General features: G+C 41.0%; 1 protein-coding gene across 2 annotated transcripts in view; it reads right to left on the bottom strand.

The window, feature by feature from the left end:
• Positions 1-20722, bottom strand: part of TSPAN7 (tetraspanin 7) — a 127901-nt gene extending 107179 nt beyond the window's left edge. For both annotated transcript variants that reach the window (XM_058714417.1, XM_058714418.1), the window contains exon 1: positions 20569-20722. In XM_058714417.1, the coding sequence (XP_058570400.1) occupies positions 20569-20649 (81 nt within the window). In that variant the 5' untranslated portion in view covers positions 20650-20722. The remainder of the gene's footprint in view (positions 1-20568) is intronic.
• Between the last annotated feature and the right edge of the window lie 256 nt (positions 20723-20978).

Below are 20978 nucleotides of genomic sequence, written 5' to 3'. Positions count from 1 at the left end.
TTTTTTTTTTGCTAAGTATGGAAAGCAAGACCAAAATATATGAAAAGCCTAATTGTCTCATGATCAATGTGCTACACTGGAAACCCTCTCACTCACACACACACACACACACACACACACACACACACACACACACATCACTGTTCACCAAAGCACTGCTTCTTGGAAAGAAACAGGAAATAAGTGTCTCCATAGGCAGGAAAACAGATAAATAATGATATATCCATACAAAGAATGAACTAGAGCAAAGGTCAGCAAACTCTCCAAAAATAGTAAATATTTACTAATTTCTGAGGTAAAATATTTTCTTTTTTTAAATTTTTTTTTTAACATTTATTCATTTATGAGAGACAGAGAACACAAGCAGGGTAGGGGCAGAGAGAGAGGGAGACACAGAATTGAAGCAGGCTCCAAGCTCTGAGCTGGCAGCACAGAGCCCGACGCAGGCCTCGAACTCACAAGCTGTGAGATCATGACCTGAGCCGAAGTTGGATGCTTAACCGACTGAGCCACCCAGGCGCCCCAAATATTTTCTGTAGATAGTAAATAATTTAGGCTTTCTGGGCCATCCAGTCTCTGTTGCAACGACTCAACTCTGCTGTTTTGGTGTGAAAGCAGCCATAGATAATACCTAGTTTACATACCAAAAGAGGTGGCTGGCTAGATTTGGCCCCTGGGCCAAATAGGGGTTGTCAGCCCCTAACCTTGAGACACATTTATTAACATGGAAACATGTCAAACAATGTTGAGCAAAAAATGTAAGCTTCAAAACAATATCCATGGTGTGATTCATGTATATACAGTTTAAAAATCTGAAAGCAATACTTTATAATCATTGTAGATATGCATGATAGATACAACATTTATACACTTACTCCACTCATAAATTCTGGATTTATGACAGACATGTTGAGGAATCAACTGTAATTTTTTCATGTTTCTTTAAAAACCAAATACCCAAAGCAAATAAGGCTTAATGCCAAGATCTGATTAAGTTGGGTGATAGAGGGGCGCCTGGGTGGCGCAGTCGGTTAAGCGTCCGACTTCAGCCAGGTCACGATCTCGCGGTCGGTGAGTTCGAGCCCCGCGTCAGGCTCTGGGCTGATGGCTCGGAGCCTGGAGCCTGTTTCCGATTCTGTGTCTCCCTCTCTCTCTGCCCCACCCCCGTTCATGCTCTGTCTCTCTCTGTCCCAAAAATAAATAAAAAAAAAAAAAAAGAAAAAAAAGTTGGGTGATAGATACAAAGATAATTATCATATTATGCCCTGTCTTAGTATTATATTTGAAATACATGGTGAAAAAAAATTTTTTGTTTACTAGAAGCAGGCATTTTCCTTTATTATGAAGGGACAAGGCTTAAAAATCAAGTTAAATGTGTTTTTGCTCTGCATCAATTTCATCCAATGGCTAAAATGGACTAGGGCAAAGAACTGCTACATTATAAATGACATGATGATGTAAAAATAGGCACTCGATCTTTGAGAAACAAAGGAAAACTACATACTATAAAATACCCAGAATATACATATATATTTTTTAATTAAACCCTACACCACACGTGGGGCTTGAACTCATGACCCCGAGATCAAGAGTCACGTACTCTACTGACTGAACTAGCCAGGCACCCTAGAAAATTTTTGTTTTTAAAACAGCTATTTACTGCCTTCTTAATTCATGCTATATGCAAGGGAAGAAAAGGAGCCCCCGAAAATAAAGAAAAGCACACAAAAAAAGTAACCCATGAATTATCTCACCACACAACCATTACTAGTAACATTCTGCTATGGGTCCCTCACCAGGATTTGCTACATGCATTTTCTTCCTTACAAATATGGTAAACCATATACAGATTGTTTTGTAGACAGGTTATTTGTATAGCTTTTTTACTAGAATATTCAGTTTTGAACCTCTCTTTTCCTGTATTTTTATCTCAAAAGAATTCACATGCTATATACAGAGTTCACACCTGACATCTTGGTTTAAAAGACTTTGTTCTGAGTTTCCAACGACGTGGAGAAGTGCATTTCACCTCTATTTGTCATCTAGACCAAATCAAAGCCCTCCAAACCACTCGTTGAGCCACCATTCAGAGCTACCTGTTCTAAGCCATTTATAAAAACTGTCAGGCTAGCTACCTCTGTAGACCAGGACTGTCTTACGAAAAATACAACATACAAAGCAGTTACTTGTTTGTTCTCAAAACATCTCTAAAGGATATAAACAACTGCCAGCTTCATGTCACAAGAGCAGCTGCATGTTAAGAAGATTAATAAGTAACTTGCGCCAATAACTTGCTTCTACCCTGTAGTAGAACCTTCAACCCTTAAACAAGATTTACTGGAAACTTGGGCTTCCGTTAGTGCTGAACGCTTTTACACCTATTACATCCACTACCAGCAAGCAATTTAGCATCAGCTACATGTAGAACTCTGGGCTTACCATGCAGTTGAAAAGAATCCTGTTTATGATCTCATGCTTCTTATGTGAACAAACAGACTTTCTTCAATTTTGATTTCCACACCAACCTCCTCTTTTAATTCCAAACCTACCTTTTTGACAACTCAAAACATCCACCTAATCACTCTTCCTGATTAGCCAAGAAGCCTTAACTGTTAGGAAAAAGGAGAGAATAACGGGGATAGGAATCACACCTCCTTGGTCGTACCTCACCAGAACCATGAAAGGCCATTCTTCCAGGCGAGAAGGAAACGTGTGGGCTCCCACACAGCTGTTCAGGAGCCTGCACAGTCTTGTGGCCAGGGGTTTACTGAGCCCACTCAGTGAAGTTTTTCCTTTCTCTGCTACTTATCCCTATGTTTCTTTCTCCTTCCGTCCCTACACCAGCCATGTCTCTTGTATCTTGAGTTCAAGTGCCTCCAAAAGAACAGCTCCATCTAGATCCCACAAGCCTTATCATCTTAAGTTCCACTGACCAGCCAACAAGCAAATAGCCAAGGGTCAGATCCTTTCTCCTGGCCAGTGGGCTGTGATCATGGTGGGCAGTGGGAAGGGTCAGGAAGTACAGAGATGGCCAAAAGTAAAGAAGTGTGCAAGGCCACTTCTGTCAGCAAAGAACACAAGTGAGCAAGCTTCTGAGAGCTGGCCTATCTCCTAAATCCACTGGTATCTCCAACTAAACACATGCAAAATGGAACACATCATATTAATCTCAAACCAGCTTCTAATGTCTTCATTTCCATGAGGCCATCATCATCATTCAGGTTCTTCAAGCACGTAACACTGGGGTTCTCACTCATTCACAAATATCCTTGCCACATCATAAAGTGGCTGTCCACTGTCCTCTATCCTTCATTCTCATTATACACTATATAAGACCTTTATGCTTTCCTAAACAGGTTTCACCACTTTTGCCTTTCTTATTCCAACCCAACCAACTTACTGTTTCTAGAGTAGACCTACCTGTAAACAGCTTCCAAAACTACCACTCCCTGCTCAAAATTATGGCCTAGTCCCTCCACCCCCACCAGTAAAAACAGGTCCAAAGCCCTAACTTGTGCAGTCAACCCACAATAAGGCCTATGCCTTCTTACCTAAATGTAGCACGTTTTGTCCCTTGTGATAGCTAAACTCACTCCTGCCCCAAACACAGAAAGCCTTCTGCTGTCTACAAACTTCTATTTATGCCACTTCCTCCATCTGATTAGCCTTCAGGATCCTCTCAGAGCACCAACTGTCAAAATCCCATCATTCTCATGGGGCGCCTGGGTGGCGCAGTCGGTTAAGCGTCCGACTTCAGCCAGGTCACGATCTCGCGGTCCGTGAGTTCGAGCCCCGCGTCGGGCTCTGGGCTGATGGCTCGGAGCCTGGAGCCTGTTTCCGATTCTGTGTCTCCCTCTCTCTCTGCCCCTCCCCCGCTCACGCTGTGTCTCTCTCTGTCCCAAAAATAAATAAAACATTAAAAAAATTTAAAAAAAAACAAAAAAACAAAAAAACAAAATCCCATCATTCTCCAAGGTAGATTCCATCCACATGACTTTTCCAAATTCCTCAGCTAGATGAACTCTCTCCCTTGGTCCCATAGCACTTAATTTCAACTTCTAGTACTTTAAAAAAATTATAGTACTTCTAGGCCAGTGCTGTCCAATAGAGATCTACTGGCAAGCTGCAGATCTAACTTAAAATTTTCTAGTAGCCACAGTGGATGTGGTGATGGGGTGCCTGGGTGGCTCAGTTGGTTGAACGTCCAACTCTTGATTTCAACTCAGGTCATGATCCCAGAGTTGTGGGATCGAGCCCTGCATTGGGCTCTGCACTGAGTATGGAGCTTGCTTAAGATTCTCTCTCTCCCAGGGCACCTAGGTGGTTCAGTTGGTTGAGTGTTCGACTCTTGATTTTTGCTCAGGTCATGATGCCAGGGTCATGGGATTGAGCCCCATGTCAGGCTCTGCACTGAGTATGGAGCCTGCTTGAGATTCTCTCTCTCTCCCTCCCTCTCCCCCTCTCCCTCACTTGTGCTCTCTCTAAAATAAAGAAAAAGAAACAGGTGAAATCAATTTTAATAATGTTTTATTTAACTTAGTATGTCCAAAATATTATCATTCCAACACATAATATAAAAATTGAGAGATTTTTTCATATTAAATCTTCAACATTTATGTATTTTGTACTTGGAGCACATCTCAATTTGGACTATCCACATTTGATGTGCTCAAATGGCTGCTTTACTGGATAGGGCATTGCTAGGTCTTTCAAACCAAAAATTGTTGAGGCTTGCTTCACTCCAACTCCTACAGGCCCATATAAAACTTTGACTCTCGAGGTTAAGGATTATCCCTTTCTTATATTGGTACTCCCTAGAGCATGAATCAGGAAATCACAGCCCATGGGTCAACTCTGGCTGCCCATCTCTTTTTGTAAATAAAGTTTTATTTGAATATAGCCTTGCTTCTTTAGTTACACTGGTCTATGCTGATATCACATGATAATGGCAAAGCTGAGTAGTTGCAACTGGGACCATATTGTCCACAAAGCCTAAGATATTTATTATCTGTTCCTTTATAGAAATGGTTTGCTGATCCCTTCCCTAGAACAGTGACTCCCAAAGTATGGTCAGTGGGCCAGCACTGATCAGCAAACTGTTATCAGTCCAAAATGAGAAGAAGCTTGCATCAGAATGTAAATACATTTTGGGGCGCCTGGGTGGCTCGGTCGGTTAAGCGTCCGACTTCGGCTCAGGTCATGATCTCACGGTCAGTGAGTTCGAGCCCCGCGTCGGGCTCTGTGCTGACAGCTCAGAGCCTGGAGCCTCTTTCAGATTCTGTGTCTCCCTCTCTCTGACCCTCCCCTGTTCATGCTCTGTCTCTCTCTGTCTCAAAAATAAATAAACGTTAAAAAAAAATTAAAAAAAAAAAGAATGTAAATACATTTTTTGTAACAGGACTTTCCTGACAAAGAAAGCAGTACATTAGCTAATAGTCCGACACTAGCTTCTTATTTCACCATAACTGTTTAATTGACTTTATTGTACCTTTTGCCATAGAATTTTAAAAAATTTTATAAGGAAATACATTGTTTTTTGATTGCTTCTTCTGAGTCTCCAGCTAGGTTAAGGCAGTCTGACTGTACATATGATCATATTGTACATATGATCTCTACATTTTCTTACAGGATTTTAGTTTTACATTTATGCGTTTAAACCAACTGGAAGTTTTAATATTATTTAAGTAGGGGCTCCAGTTTTATTTTCTTCCACATATCCAGTAGCATCATTTAGTAGCATCTCTCACTAAAATGAATGTATTTTTCATATAGTAAACCACATACACCAGAATTTAATTCTGGATTCTCTATTGTTCCACTGACCTATTTGTCTCTTTCGAAGTCAATATGATATTGAATCAATTAGTGACTTTAAAGCTTCATTGGTTATGTATTGCCACAAATGTAGAGGCATAAAACAGCATACAATTATTACCTCACAGTTTCTGTAGGGTCAGGAGTTTGGGCACAGCTTAGCTGGGTCTTCCGTTTCAGAGTCTCACAAAGCTTCAGTCAAGGTTTCAGGTGGCTGCAGTTTCATCTGAGGCCTAAATGCGGAAGGATCTGCTTCCAAGATCACTTTATTGTTGGCATCATTTCATTGCTTGCAGGCTACCAAACTGGGGATCTCAGTTTCTTGCTGGCTATTAGCCAAAGCTGCCCTCAGTTCCTTGCCATGTGGCCCTCTGCATAGGGCAGATCACAACAGGGTAGCTTACTTCTTCAAAGCCAGCCAGGGACAGAGTGTCTCAGGAAGACAGACATTACAGTCTTATCTAATATAATCACGACCACGTATTCACATACACCTGAACATCTTTGTTGTATTCTATTAGAAGCAAGTGATGTGTCCTGCTAATACCCAAATAGAGGAGATTACACAAGGACATGAATACCAGGAAGTGGGAATCATGGCAGCCATATTATAGTATGTCTGCCACAAGAGTATATTCTGATAACTGATAAGGCACATACTTCTTTCTTCACCCAAAATTTCTCTTGATTTTTCAGGCATTTATTCTTCTACATAAACATTATTATTTTATCAGTATCACCCCTACCCCTCAAAAGAGTCCTGTTGGGATTCTCCTTGGAATGGCGCTAAACACATTTCTAGAAAACTGATATTTTTATGATATTCAATCCCTCCATTCAAGAACACAGTGTCCTTTAATCTGTTCAGATCTCATTGTATGTCCTTCAATAAAACCTTAGTTTTCTTCATGTAATAGCCATGCCCTTCAAAAAGAATGAAACTTTGCCATTTGCAACTACGTGGATGGAACTAGATGGTATGATGCTAAGCGAAACTAGTCAGAGAAAGACAAATATCACATGACTTCACTCATGTGGAATTTAAGACACAAAACAGATGAACATCAGGGAAGGGAAGCAAAAATCATATAAAAACAAGGAGGGGGATAAAACATAAGAGACTCTTAAATACAGAGAACAAACTGAGGGTTGCTGGAGGGGTTGTGGGTGGGGGAACAGGCTAAATGGGTAAGGGGCACTAAGAAAGACACTTGTTGGGATGAGCACTGGGTGTTATACCTAGGGGATGAATCACTGGAATCTACTCCTGAAATCATTATCACTGTATGCTAACTAACTTGGATGTAAATTAAAAAAATAAATACATAAATAAAATTTAAAAAAAGAGCCTTGCCTTTCTTGTTAGCTTTATTCTAAAGTAGTTATGATCTGTTGCTACTAAGACCAGAAGTTTTTCCTCCCTCTCCTTTTCTAAGGCTTATGTTAAAATAATGAAAAGCAAGTAATTTTTGTATTTTTTAAAAAGTTTATTTATTTTGAGAGAGACAGAGAGCACAAGTGGGGGAGGGGCAGAAAGAGAAGGGGACAGGATCTTCAGTAAGCTCTGCACCGACAGCAGTGAGCCCAATGTAGGGCTTGAACTCATGAACCGTGAGATCATGACCTGAGCTGAAGTCAGATGCGTAACTGATGGAGCCACCCAGGTGCCCCTAATTTTTGTATTTTTATCTTGTGTCCAACCACTTTACCAAATTCTGTTAGTCTTATTTTAAACTAAAAAACTATTGGGTTTCTTAGTATACAACAATTGTATCCATGAAAAGATCCAACATTAAGTTGTTTTTATTTTACTGCAGTGGCTAGATAAACCAAAATCATAAATAATAATGGCAAGCAAGAATCCTTGTCTAGTTCCCAACTAACTCAAATGTCTTTAATATTTTACTGTTTTTTGAACAAATATTTACTGTTGGTTTTAACATTTGTTGAACGGAAATCGTCTCTGTTAATAAAATAATGATAGATACCCTGCCCTCAAGGAAGTGGTGCATAACTCCACAATCCTTAAGTGTGAGTTAGGCATAGTGACTTTCTTCCAAAGAACACAGTATGGAAATGGGGAAAAAGAGTACCTTTACAGTGAGAAACCTGATAAACCATCTCAGTCAGATAATCATGGTCAATATCAACAGCAATAAGTCATCTTATTAGTGGGTACCCTTCATATAATGTGATGAAAATAGCACTTAACCACTGTGGTTTTCTTTCCCAAAACACGTAACCCCAGTGACCATGAGAAAAACATCAGACAAATCCCAACTGAGGGCCACTGTACAAGGTATATGACCCGTACTCTTCAAAAATTGTCAAGTCACCAAAAACAAGGAAAGTCTGAGAAACCGTCACAACCAAAAGAAGTCTAAGGACACATTACTACTAAATGTAATATAGTAGCCTAAATTCGATATTAGGTTAAAACTCAGGAAATCTGAAAGAGGTATGGACTTTAGTTAATAATGTATTGATTTTGGTTCACTAACTGTAACAAAGGTACCATACTAATACAAGATGTTAATAATAGGAAAAACTGGTTGTACGATAAGTGGAAACTATGTACTATCTCCACAATTTTCTGTAAATTTAAAACTGTTCTAAAATTAAAAGCTTATTTAAAAAAATAATAAGGTAAGTCATCAATACTTGGTTTAATTTTAAGTGACAGATTGATATTTTTTAAGTTTTTTTTTTCAACGTTTTTTATTTATTTTTGGGACAGAGAGAGACAGAGCATGAACGGGGGAGGGGCAGAGAGAGAGGGAGACGCAGAATCGGAAACAGGCTCCAGGCTCCGAGCCATCAGCCCAGAGCCTGACGCGGGGCTCGAACTCACGGACCGTGAGATCGTGACCTGGCTGAAGTCGGACGCTTAACCGAATGCGCCACCCAGGCACCCCGACAGATTGATATTTATTTACCCTATGTAAGAATATCCTTATCTCAATGACAGCTACACTCAGCAACCTAAACTCACTATATTTTCGGTTCCTATTCAAACTCTTTTGCAATCCCAGCTCTCCTTGGTCACAAACTATAAAATCCGAAGAGTTAATCATCCTTGATTTTCAGGATTGGGAGAGTCCTGATCAATTTACTCATTTAACAAAGATTGACATAATACCTCCCATGTGCAAGATATTAGGAAAAAAGCAACACTCTACACCATAAGGAATAATGTTGGCAAAATGTGTATGTGTCACACTTTACAAAGCACTTGAATGTCATTTGGCCTTCAACACCTGACTAAGGTGGGTAAGCACAAATCTCAATTCTGAAGAGGAAACTGAGGCTCAGAAACACTTGTGTGACTTGCCTAAGGCCACACATCAACTCTCCAAATCAAGACTTCCCACAGGACTGATTTCAAGCCCCCTACAACAGAGGGCAATAGTTAAAAGAATACCAAGTGACTGGTACAGTTTTGAATATGAAACAGAAGTGGAGCAAAGCAATAAATCCTCAAAAGTTTCATCAGAAATAGAAATGGAACGTAAGTAATGATGAGGATGTGAAAGGACCATTTACCACTCAGACTCATTATCAAGTTTTAGGTTCCTTTTCAGTGCAACAGAATCTACCTTAGGGAAGTCCTGGAACAATCCCTGGAAACGATAAACTTTAAAATAATCTTTGTGGAATGATTAGAACAATTAACTGACCCAGGAATTCTGTACAACACCATGACAATGTTTGGAGAGTGGGAACTAAAGTGCAGAAGCAACTTCCTTTCATTGCCAAGCAAGAAGTGGTAGTCTGAGGTGAGAACAAAAGTCTCTACACTTCTGGGTAGAAGCAAATTGATTATTCAATAGGCATCGTAACTGGCAACCACCAGTACCCACTTTCAAACCTATTTGATCAATGACAATTCACCTCAGTCTAATTATCAGTGACAACTCAACTTGCTTCAGGGATCATTCTTCTGAAAGCCAGTTACAGTGACAGCCTCACACACTCTAAGTCCAACCAAGCAGCAGCAGACACTGCAGTGAACACATTTTCTGGAGTCAATCAACAACAGTCTCACCCAAATGGTTCCAAGGCCAAGGTCAACCACTCATGCCTCCGTAACCAGAGCAACCCCCAAACACCACCACACTTCCCATAAAAGATCAGAAATCTACTTTACTCATAAACTTCTCTCTCCTACCTCACTTTTTGTTGTAGATATTGGATAATAGTCTGATCTCTTGGCAGAGGGCTTCTTAACTTTTCAGTGCAAATGTGAACAGAAATAGATTCCCTCGAGGAAATGAAACTACTCCAAACTCCAAGAGTTCAATTGGAGACCTGTGGGCTATGTCTTGCTTGTGGAATCTTCTCAAGCTAGCTTTATGGTACCACAGATCACACCACAGGAAAGCATTCATATGGTAAGAATTTATAACAAACTGCATCGTGGACTAGAGTCACATCCCAGAAATCAGAATCACCTTGGGAGTGGTTTTAAAAAATACATAACCAGGCCAATCTCTAGACCCATTAAAATAAAAACTTCAGGAGACAGGACCACATATCTGTGTTTTTAAAAGTCCCTTAGAGGGGCGCCTGGGTGGCTCGGTCGGTTAAGCGTCCGACTTCGGCTCAGGTCATGATCTCACGGTCCGTGAGTTCGAGCCCCGCGTCGGGCTCTGTGCTGACAGCTCAGAGCCTGGAGCCTGTTTCCGATTCTGTGTCTCCCTCTCTCTCTGCCCCTCCCCTGTTCATGCTCTGTCTCTCTCTGTCTCAAAAATAAATAAACGTTAAAAAAAATAAAATAAAAAAATAAAAGTCCCTTAGTGATTCTGATAAGCACTCCTATAGTTAGGAATGGCTAGCAGGGTCTCCCAAGAGGGACAAGGTCGCTTTGATTTCCCAAGAGACACTGGAAACCTAGCTTCAGACTTTGAAGCAAAGCAGAACAAATCAATAAGCCAATGCTAGATACTCAACAGCTAGATATCCCCTAGCTACCTCCAGATCCAGGAGAGTCGAGATGAACCAGGCTTGCTATTATATATCGAGTTCTCTTGGAATCAATGGTTCTCAATCCTACTTGAACAGCTGAATCACCTAGGAGATTATGGGAAAGATCCAAATGATGCTACCCAACTCCAGACCAACTGAATCAGAATCTCTTAGGGTGGGAACCTAAGCATGTATTTCAGGTCTCCTCAGGCAATCCTGATGGGCATACAGGGTTGAGAACCACTGATCTAGACTATTCAACTAGTATCTGTGTCTGACCCACTGCATCTTCTAGTAAAAGGCATCTGTAATTTCTCCTAAAACAGATGATGAAAAAGCCCACTGTGCCTTCCAGAAAGCACTAAAGAAAATCTTCCACAATAGAACTGTGATCCTTAATTCTACCACCAAACTATTTGGCATGCTTTCCTGCACAACTGATCAAATAATAAAAAGGGAAACCGAAGAAAAACCCTCTCCTATCTTTTCCCTCCTATGTCCTTTACTTGACGGATATTAGGGATCTGTATAAAAGAGGCCAAAATGTTGAGCCAAAAATGAAAAGCTTTCTGTCATGGCAAGGGGGATAACAGCCAAAAAAAAAAATAAATTTAAGAAGAGTAATCCAACGATCTGCTTGCCATGAGGAGATAACCCAAATCAGAAGCTGCTGTTATGGGAACAGAGGAGAAAAAGATATAAGAATATATTTTTAAAGTGTGTTTCAAATTGGTTTAGCAGTGCATTAGTCACCCATGTCAAGGGCTTAATACATTTAAACAAAGAAACGCAGTCAGAGATGACTTTCAACTTTCAGCACCCTCTGAGGTGCTTACTTAAAACAGTATATAACGCTGAACAAGTCCATGAATCATAAGTAATATAGCTCATGGTAAGGTCACATCAAGAACTCTAGCTATAATTAAAATTGAGGAAAGTATTTCATTCTAATTGGACAAAATTTCAGCTAGTTTCTAAGCAACTACTAAGTGGAAAAGACTAACGTTCCCCAAATGCTATAAAAGGTAGTGCACATATCCTAACTGCATACTGCATATGGGGAGTGAAGTTGATTAAGAAGAGACTCTTCAGATTACAACGTACAAATCCTATAATAAACATGAAGGGTTATCATGTCATAACAGAAAGACAGCAGAGCAATAACCCGTTTAACATCATATTTCGAACTCTGGTGCTTCCACGTTCAATTAATTCAGCAAGGTCTGAATTAGGTCAGAAGACACAAAGGCCTTCACCTGGCAGGAAGAAAGGAGCAGAAAAAGCAGCAGCAACCTTCAGAGCTTCATTTCCATTTAATCCAACTCGAGTCCCCAGAACACTCCCCTTGACATCCAAAAGCTTTGTAAAAATTGAAAAGTAGATACCAGTATCTACTAGCACAGCCCAACTATCGCCATTTTAGATGCTCCGGTCGATCACTCACAATCAACTACGTATTTAATTAGTACCATGCAATGAAGAGATACAAATATAAAGGACTTTCAGTTAAAGATGATGGATTGAACACATCCATTTACCTTGGCGATCTCCCAAAACTCCACCGAAATGACACTGAAAGGATTTTTTAAAACCCACAATAACGAAGAGAATGGAAGAGGAGACAACCACAATGACATTTTGAAAGCTGAGAAAAAGCCAAATCTCATGGCAGCTATGAGAAAAGCCAAGAACAAAATATTTGCACGCAAGCGCACCTGGAACTGGGGATGAAATGGGGCTAAAATAAGGAGGATCTGGTTAAAAAAAAAAAAAAAGGCGTTCTGTGAAGTGATTAGATCCTTGCCAACTTCTGTCTCTGGCCTTTTCCCATTCCAGCATAGGCTCAGATTCATTTTCCAGGGAGGGTGAAACAGAGGGTCTCTGAACTGTGGAACAAAAGCACAGTGGACATATATTGTATACTTAAAATAGGGGCTTAACAAAGTTTTATATACTGCATGCGAAGACACCCAAATTTCTAACCTTCTTCATCCACCTCATTTATAGCATTCAATTCATCATGACTATTTTTTAGTTCCTTGATCTCTGCAGCAATAGATTCTCTGCTGTCTTCTATGCTTTTTTCAAGCCCAGTGATTAATCTTATGACTATTACTCTAAATTCTTGATCAGATATATTGTTTATATCTGTTTTGAGCAATTCTTCAGCTGTCATTCCTTCCTGGAATTTCTTCTGAGGGGAATTCTTCCATTTTGTCATTTGGGCTAGTTTTCTGTCTCTTATGTGCTTTAAAGGCTTGTTATGTGTCCTGCACCTGTGAGCACTACTATGTTAAAGAGAGGTCATACACTGTCCAGGGCCCAGCCCTTTAGCAGGTGTTTTTTGGAGTGTGTTACATGCTTTCTGTTGTTATAACTCTGGTTACTTTATTACCCTACTCGCAGTGATGGTTTGGACCCTCCACCAGGTATGCTTTGATTTGTTCATTGAAGTAACCCTATGGCCTGCCAGGTTGTCCCCGTGGGCCCCTGGAGACGTCTCTGTCGCTCTGCAGCCTGGGCTCTTGGAATTCCAAGTCCTCTGGCCTCAACATTCCTGTGTTTGAGGGACAAGGGAACTTTGGCTCCCCCTACTTCTCTGCCATGTTGGATTCCCATCCTCCTAATCTTCTCCATGCAAAGAGATGATCGGAAGATGCTTCTGTAGGAAATCTGATCGGGCCAAGGGAAAAGACCTAAAGATACTGACCTTGGTTCCAAACTCAATTGTCCAGCCAAATGACCCAACTTAAAAATCAACAAACTCCCACTTAATATAGTAGGGGCTTCCAATCAGCTTTTTAGTGTTCTACTCTTAAACACGCACAGAACAAAGAGCAAAAGGTTGCCAGAAATTTGAGGTAAGTCTGTAATATGCCAGAAAGCAGAGAAGTTTGAAGGAAACCATGCAGAAGAAGCAAACTTAAAAAAAATCATCAGTATTGCCAAAAGGATTTTAAAAAGATACTACATTTTCGAAATAAGAGTAAGATGATAGGAAAAGTAATATTCAGATATCAAAAAGGAGCTCCTAGAAATCAATATATAAATCAAATGAAAAATTCAATAGCAGGCAAGATCAAGTAGGTGACATGTCCCAGAAGGTAGAGCAAAAAGGTGAAGAGGTAGGGGTGCCTGGCTGGCTCAGTCAGTGGAGCATGTGACTCTTGATCTTGGGGTCATGACTTGGAACTCCATGTTGCATGTAGAGATAATTTAAAAATAAAATCTTAAAAAATGATGAAGAGGTAGAAAAGAGGAAAGAAATTAGAGAATCTGTCTAAAAGGTACATTCAAAGAGAGAGACAGAATAGAGAAAATGAAAGTAACCAAAAAGATAATTCAAGAAAATTTCCCCAAACTGAAGGACCTTGGTTGCCAGATTGAAAGAATGCACAGGAAAGAAATGAAAATAAATATATAACAAGAAATATTCTGATGAAATTTCAGAGCACCAAGAATAAGAATTTACACAAGCTTTCAGAGAAGAAAAAGCAGAATTTAAGAAGAATTTGACTAACATTTGATTTTTCAACAGTAAAAAGAGTAAGAAGACTGGGAGGAGGAGAGGAGACAGTAACATTCTGAGTGTAAATGATTTATAAACTAGAATTCTATACTCAGCCAAACTATCAAATTAAGTGCAAGAGAAAAATAAGATTTTCACACCTGCAAGACTTCAAATATTAACCTCCCATGCATCCTTCTCCAGAAAGTTACTAGATGATTTGCTCCAACAAAATGAAAGAACAAACCAAGAAAAACAGGACATATAGGAAACTGAGGATCCAACATAAAACGAGACCGGATTTTCCAGGATGATGGTAAAGGGAGATTATAATGATGTTGGCTGTTTCAAAGGGCCAGAGAACACTAGTCCAGATTGAAGGTCAGAATGCTCTAGGAGAAAGGTCTCTGATAGGAGCTGATAGGAGTCATGAAGTATTTGAACATACTGAGTGAAGATACACAGCTCTTGGGGGAGAGTCTGGGGCTAAATTAGGAGCAAACATGGAAGAGGGACAAGCAAAGGATATAAAACAAGGCAATTTTTAACAGAGGAAACAAAAAGCTGTGCACATAATCATAATATACACACTAAATGGCTCATCTATGAATAGGCTTACCGAGTCACATTAATGTAACCACTGGCTACTGCTCTAACCAGAATGATATATGATAATGATAAATAATACACTGGGGTCTATCCCAATAGAGAAAGGATGTGAGTGTGGGAGAAAGGGGTAGGAGAGCTAATCTTCATCTTCCATAGTGGGAAGACAATATATAACACCTACTAGTTGAGAAGTAGTAAAATAAGTGCATTACCTAAAAATGAAGGTAAAACGCTAAAAGCAGCAGCTGGCAAAAGTTGGTAAACATTCTATTGAAATACCTGGCATATAAAAGCCCTTTAATGACTGTTTATTGAATTACACACACATGCAAAATAGTAAGTATGAACTTCAGTATGTGCCAAAACTCAAACACTTAGTAAAATGTTAGGGAATTCTCATTAAGATATTTTTCTCCTCTATTTAACCCAAGGACCTAAACTTTCTAGATGATAAAATAAAAAAGAAAAATATTTTGACCATTTCTTTTAATTCCTTTCAAAAAAAAGGGGCCACCTGGGTGGCTCAGTCCGTTGAGCATCCAACTCTTAATTTTGGCTCAGGTCATGATCCCAGGGTCGTGGGATCAAGCCTCATGCCTGGCTCTGCACTGGGCATGGAGCCTGCTTGAGATTCATTCATTCATTCTCTCTCTCTCTCCCCCCCGCCCCCTCCCCTGCTTGTACACTCTCTCTCTCGAAAATAAAATAAAAAAAGTTTAAATCCTCCCCCCAAAAAAGATTGGTGATGCTTATCAAGTGAAAAAAAAAAGAAGCACTCATTTTGCCATAAGACAGTTTGATAGCATTACTGATAAGCTAATTAGGTCCTTGGATATTTAACGAAGAAATCAAATCTAATATACACTGGAATGAAGTGAAGGATATTTTTCTTCACACATTATTTAGTGGATTTAGATGCCGTGGATTTAGAACTCACATGAGTGTCTAAAATACATTAAAAATTAAAAGTCAAAACAGAATTTACCTAATAAGTGGCATGTTTAAAAAACTGCCCCACTTGTTGTTGAAAATAATTATATTTGTCATGAAGAAGAGACATTTTGCTTTGTATTAGGACAAAATAGATACCTTCTGTATTCAAGCTTAAGACATTAAATTCCAACGAAAATTTTAGATAACTAAAATGTCTGAGAAACTAGCTGACCATAAAAATATAATAACTGAACTATCATTAGGATAAGCTATTCTTTAGAAAGTCCTCTGTCCCATGTTTGTATGTATTAATGTCAGGAACACATTTAAATCACCACAGGTAGACTGGAAAGGAGACTGTTTTGAAAAGCCTCCCAATTACTTTAATATACAAATTAAGGTAAATTGAAATAAATCAATGAGCCTAAGAGTAGTCAATAAAATTTCATTCATTCATTCATTCATTCAGTACTTCCTGAGTAAACCTATTATGTGCCAGGCACTGTTTACTAGTCTTTGAAGCACAGGATAACTTACTCCTAGGTGTGTTTTTTTCTCCTCTTCTATAAATCTGAAAATGAGACATATAAACCAGGAAAAATAAATGATCCATTTACCTAGCATTCAAGTGATGTCATTTACTGGAAGACAAATCGTCTTATGCTTTTAGACACTATTATATAAAGAACTACCTACCTTTTATCTTCAAAAAAGAATTACAGTGCACTATAGAGACTGTTTTTCCTCTAACCTGGGATTGTGTTGAGCATGCTCTGGTTTGGCGGTTCCAAACACTACTAAATATAATTTTGCATAAGACTCTATTTTTCTTCGTAGGACTTACTACTGTATAAAGTCCAATAGTATAGAGGTTGCAGGCACTGTTAACGTTGAACCAGGTAATTCTTTGTTGTGAGGTCTGTCTTGTGTTTTATAGGATGTTCGGCAGCCCTTGTGGCCTCTATCCACTAGATGCCAATAGCACTCCAACCCCAGCTGCAACCCAAAAGGTCTCCAGACACTGCCAAATGTCAGGAGATGGGTGAACAAAAATGTCACCTGTTGAGAACCACTGCTCTAGAGGAATACCTCAGAAAGGGAGAATGATTGTAGACAGAAGAGGAGACAAGATAAAACAAAGATCTCTCTTCCATAACATTAGATTTCTGCTTTAGTATACACTCAGGTGCATCCACCCCTTGATGTTACTGGTCTACCATCATTTTAAGTTCGAATGTCTTCTGGTCCTAAATCTAAACGGAAGAGAAGAGAGGTTGTCCCACAAAAGCAATTCACAAAGAACACAAAGGAAACAATTCTGACTAATCTTCCCTCCATCTTCCACTTAAAAGAACTAAGGTCATCTTTTTAGTTAATTACCTAACCTAACCCCAGAAGTTTTGACAGATATTTGAGTACCTACAATGTGCCAGACATAGTTCTAGATATAAATTTGTCAACTGTATTTACTGAATTGATAAATCACTCTAATCAACAGCATTTTCTTCATGATCTTGAATTTGGCAAAGCATTCCTAGATAGCACACCCAAAACACAAGCAACAAAAGAAAAATAGGTAAGCTAGACTTTGTCAAAATAAAAACTTTTGTACTTCAAAGGACACCATCAAGGAAGTGAAAAGGAAGTCCACAGAATAGGAGAAAATATGTGCATACGGTATATCTGATAAGAGACTTGAATCAAAAAGTAAAGGACACTTGCAACTCAATAATAAATGAATAACCCAAATAAAAAATGGGCAAAGGATATGAATAGACATTTCAAGGAAGATACACAAATGACCAAGAAGCACATAAAAAGATGCTCAACATCATTACTCATCAGTTAAATTCAACTCAAAACCACAATGAGATACCTACTAAAATGGCTAGAATCATAAAGTCAGATAATAACAAATGTTGGCAAGGGCGTGGAGAAACCAGAACCCCCCAACACTGCTGGGGGTGGGGGGTGGGATATAAAATGGTGCAGTCACTCTGGAAAACAGTCTGGCAGTTCTTCAAACAATTAAACATACAGTTACTACATGACCCAGCAATTCCCAGGAAAGAGAATTGAAAATATATGTTCACACAAACATTTGTATGTGAACATTTATAGCATCATTATTCACAATATCCAAAAGGTAGAAACAACCCCAATGCCCATTAATGGACAAACAGATGAACAAAATGTGATATAGTCATACGATGCAGTATTATTTGGCAATAAAAAGAAGGAACATGGATGAATCTTGAAAACGTTATGTTAAATGAAAGAAACCAATCACCAAAGACCACATACTGTATGATTTCATTTATATAAAATGTCCAGAATAGGGAAATCTAGAGACAGAAATTAGATTAGTGATTACTTGGGGAGGGGTGGGGGAGGAGGAGAATAGCTAAACGTATGGAGTTTCCTTAAAAATGATGAAAATGTTCTAAAACTGACCAGGCTGATGGTTGCACTTATCTGTGAATATACTAAAAAACCACTGGATTGTACATTCTTAAAAAAGTAAATTATATAGTATATGAATTACATTTCAATAAGGTGTTTTATAAAAAAACAACAACCAGCATTTAAAGTACAATGGAAACATGACATTTGAACAACACTTTATTAACGACAATGTCTTATTTAAAATACTCTTGAATCTGGAGACATCTCATTCTTTTGGTTGTGAAATGATTACTGAATGCTATTTAAACTACTGAAAATGCTCCAGGTAAACATTTTATTTGAGATTATAAAAAACTTAAAACGCAGGTATCACGAACGTCAGAGGACATAAAATACAGTGCTTGTTTACGATTTATTAGGGAGCATTAAGTAATTATATGCATGGGGTGGGAGCGGGAGGTAAGCAAGAAGAGTTAAAGAGATCATATGAAAAGCCTCAGTCTAGAAGACTCCCTTCTGTACCAGCCTGCAGTGATGCCGAAGAACACTCCCTATATACTGTAAATCTTATTTTTCAGGAAGCTCAAAATAATCACCCATATGATTTACTCCAGTAACAAATAGGAAGTCAAGTAAATACTAAAGTGCCAAACACAGAGATTTAAGGAAATAAATAAAAGGCTAAACCAGTTCCCAGGAACGGCTACTGGAAAGTTTCGGCTAAATTTTCAACCTGTGTCGTTTTCAGTCCAAATAAAGTCCGTTTCTGTGTCTGCCTTGTGTGATATACCAGTTAATCTATCCTATCTTACTGCAGATCTCTTGGAATGTCCGGTCCCTAGAGTCCACAGTTTCTTGGATCTGAAGCATCACCAATGCCAGTGACAAGGAAATGCCAGCGGGGATGGGGGGGGGGCACATGAGAGATTTTTTTTTCATCCTTAATAAATCTCAGCTCCTGCCTTGGTCATTACAAACAGCTTGCCTCACCGTCAACCCGAGTCTCATACGGTACTGTGCCCAGTTTCAAACCAGAATTAGGGCTAATTGGGGTGGGGAGTGACACGGAGAAAAAACGACCAAAGGCGGGATTAGCTTTTTCTACAGAGCCTCAGGTTTCAAAATGACTGCCTGGGAAGGTGAAATGACCCAAATTATTATTGGGGTGGGCGGAAGGAGGTAACAGACATTCATTCTCCTGCAGAGTGGCTGTGGCTTGGTGTGGAAATGCAGAACTTGGGGAGGGAGGGGGTTTCTACATGGAAAGAGAAACAACAGGGAACGGTCTTTAGGTACCACCCACCCCTCCAAGTGAATCACTGCAGTGTCAGCCCTGCACTGATCCCACGAATTGCCAAACAGGATGAGGTAAGGCACAAGCCTTGAGCCCCCCCTCCTCCTCCACCTACCCCCGCGCGCAGAAGGGCGCATCCCTCCGCGAGGTGCACCACGCAGCCCCCCGAGGCCTCAGCTGAGGGGCTGACGTCACCCTTCTGCATTGAGCTTCAAGGACTGGGAGCAGCACCGGTTAGGTGGGGAGTAGAGTTGGGGCGCTACTGCTGTCACCAAGTGGCAGGGGTCCTCCCCCAGGACTCTGCGGCTTGGGTACGCGCAATGACCGAAAGACCAGATGAAGAGTGGAGGGGTGGAGGGGAGTGGGAAAAGGGTCATAAGACCCACCTCCTGGGTCTCTGAGAAAGCTTAAAGATGCCCCTAGTTTATGTAAGATCCTCTCAGGTCAGTGCGTCTCCGTGCGACTGCAGCGCCCTCTCCCCATCAGTGCGTTTGGGGGGCCCTGGTCGCCCTTGCCCAGCCAGGCAGGCACAGGACTCCTGGCGCCTCCCTCCCGCAGCCCCGCGGGGCTGGGAATAACCGGGAATCTGGGATCAAACCCAGTACTCCCGCGCCCTCTCCCAGCCAGGTTAGCTCCCAGAGACACCGCGAACAGGATCGTAAGGGAGGCCGGGGAGGGGTGTCCAGAGAGGAAAATAGAGGAATAAAGCCGCAACTTTCCCTAGAGGCTGACTCTATCCCGCGAGCTTAAAAAATAAATCCGCGCATTAAAACAAATTTGGAAAGATCGACAACCTGCAATCACCGCCACCACGCAGCCCCTTGCAGCCCGCGCCGGGCGGGGTCCAGGGTCCCAGCAGCCCCAAGCTTGCACCCCGACATCCTGCAGCCCCAACCCAGCCCCCTGAACCTATTTCCTTAAGCAGGGGACCGAGATTAGATTTTTGGTTTGGGTTTTTTCACCCCTCTTCCTTTCTCCGAGCATCACTATAAGGATGGACGGCCGGAGGCCCGGCCACCCGCCTGGCGTGGCCACTCACCCAGAAGACGAAGGAGTAGATGATGAGGAGGGTTTTGAGACAGGTTATCACAGGTTTGGTCTCCATTCTCCTCGATGCCATACTACAGAGCTCCGGCGGCGGCGGCGGCGGCGGCGGGCGGCGGGCGGGCGCGCGGGAGGGGGGAGGAGGCGGGGCGGGGCGGGGCGGGGGCGCGTGCCGCGAGAGGCTCCGTGCACGCGCAGATGAGGCCGTGCGCGTGCGTGAGCGCGCATTCCGCGGGGCTCCAGTTTAAGGAGTTGGGCTGGCAGTGACTGCGCATGCTGAGAAGGCCGCCCGCGCGGGCAAGCCCGCGCAGGCTCAGACCCCCCCCCCCCCCCCCCGAGGCGAAGAGCCGGGCAGGGCCGCGGGGAGGGAATGGAAGAGCCTGGGGGCGGGGTCGGAGGTCAACA

Source organism: Neofelis nebulosa, chromosome X, assembly GCF_028018385.1.
Source record: "Neofelis nebulosa isolate mNeoNeb1 chromosome X, mNeoNeb1.pri, whole genome shotgun sequence".
In the NCBI taxonomy this organism is placed as follows: Eukaryota; Metazoa; Chordata; class Mammalia; order Carnivora; family Felidae; genus Neofelis; species Neofelis nebulosa.
The sequence above is the reverse complement of the archived record's forward strand: the minus strand, read 5'-3'. Positions and strand labels throughout refer to the sequence as shown.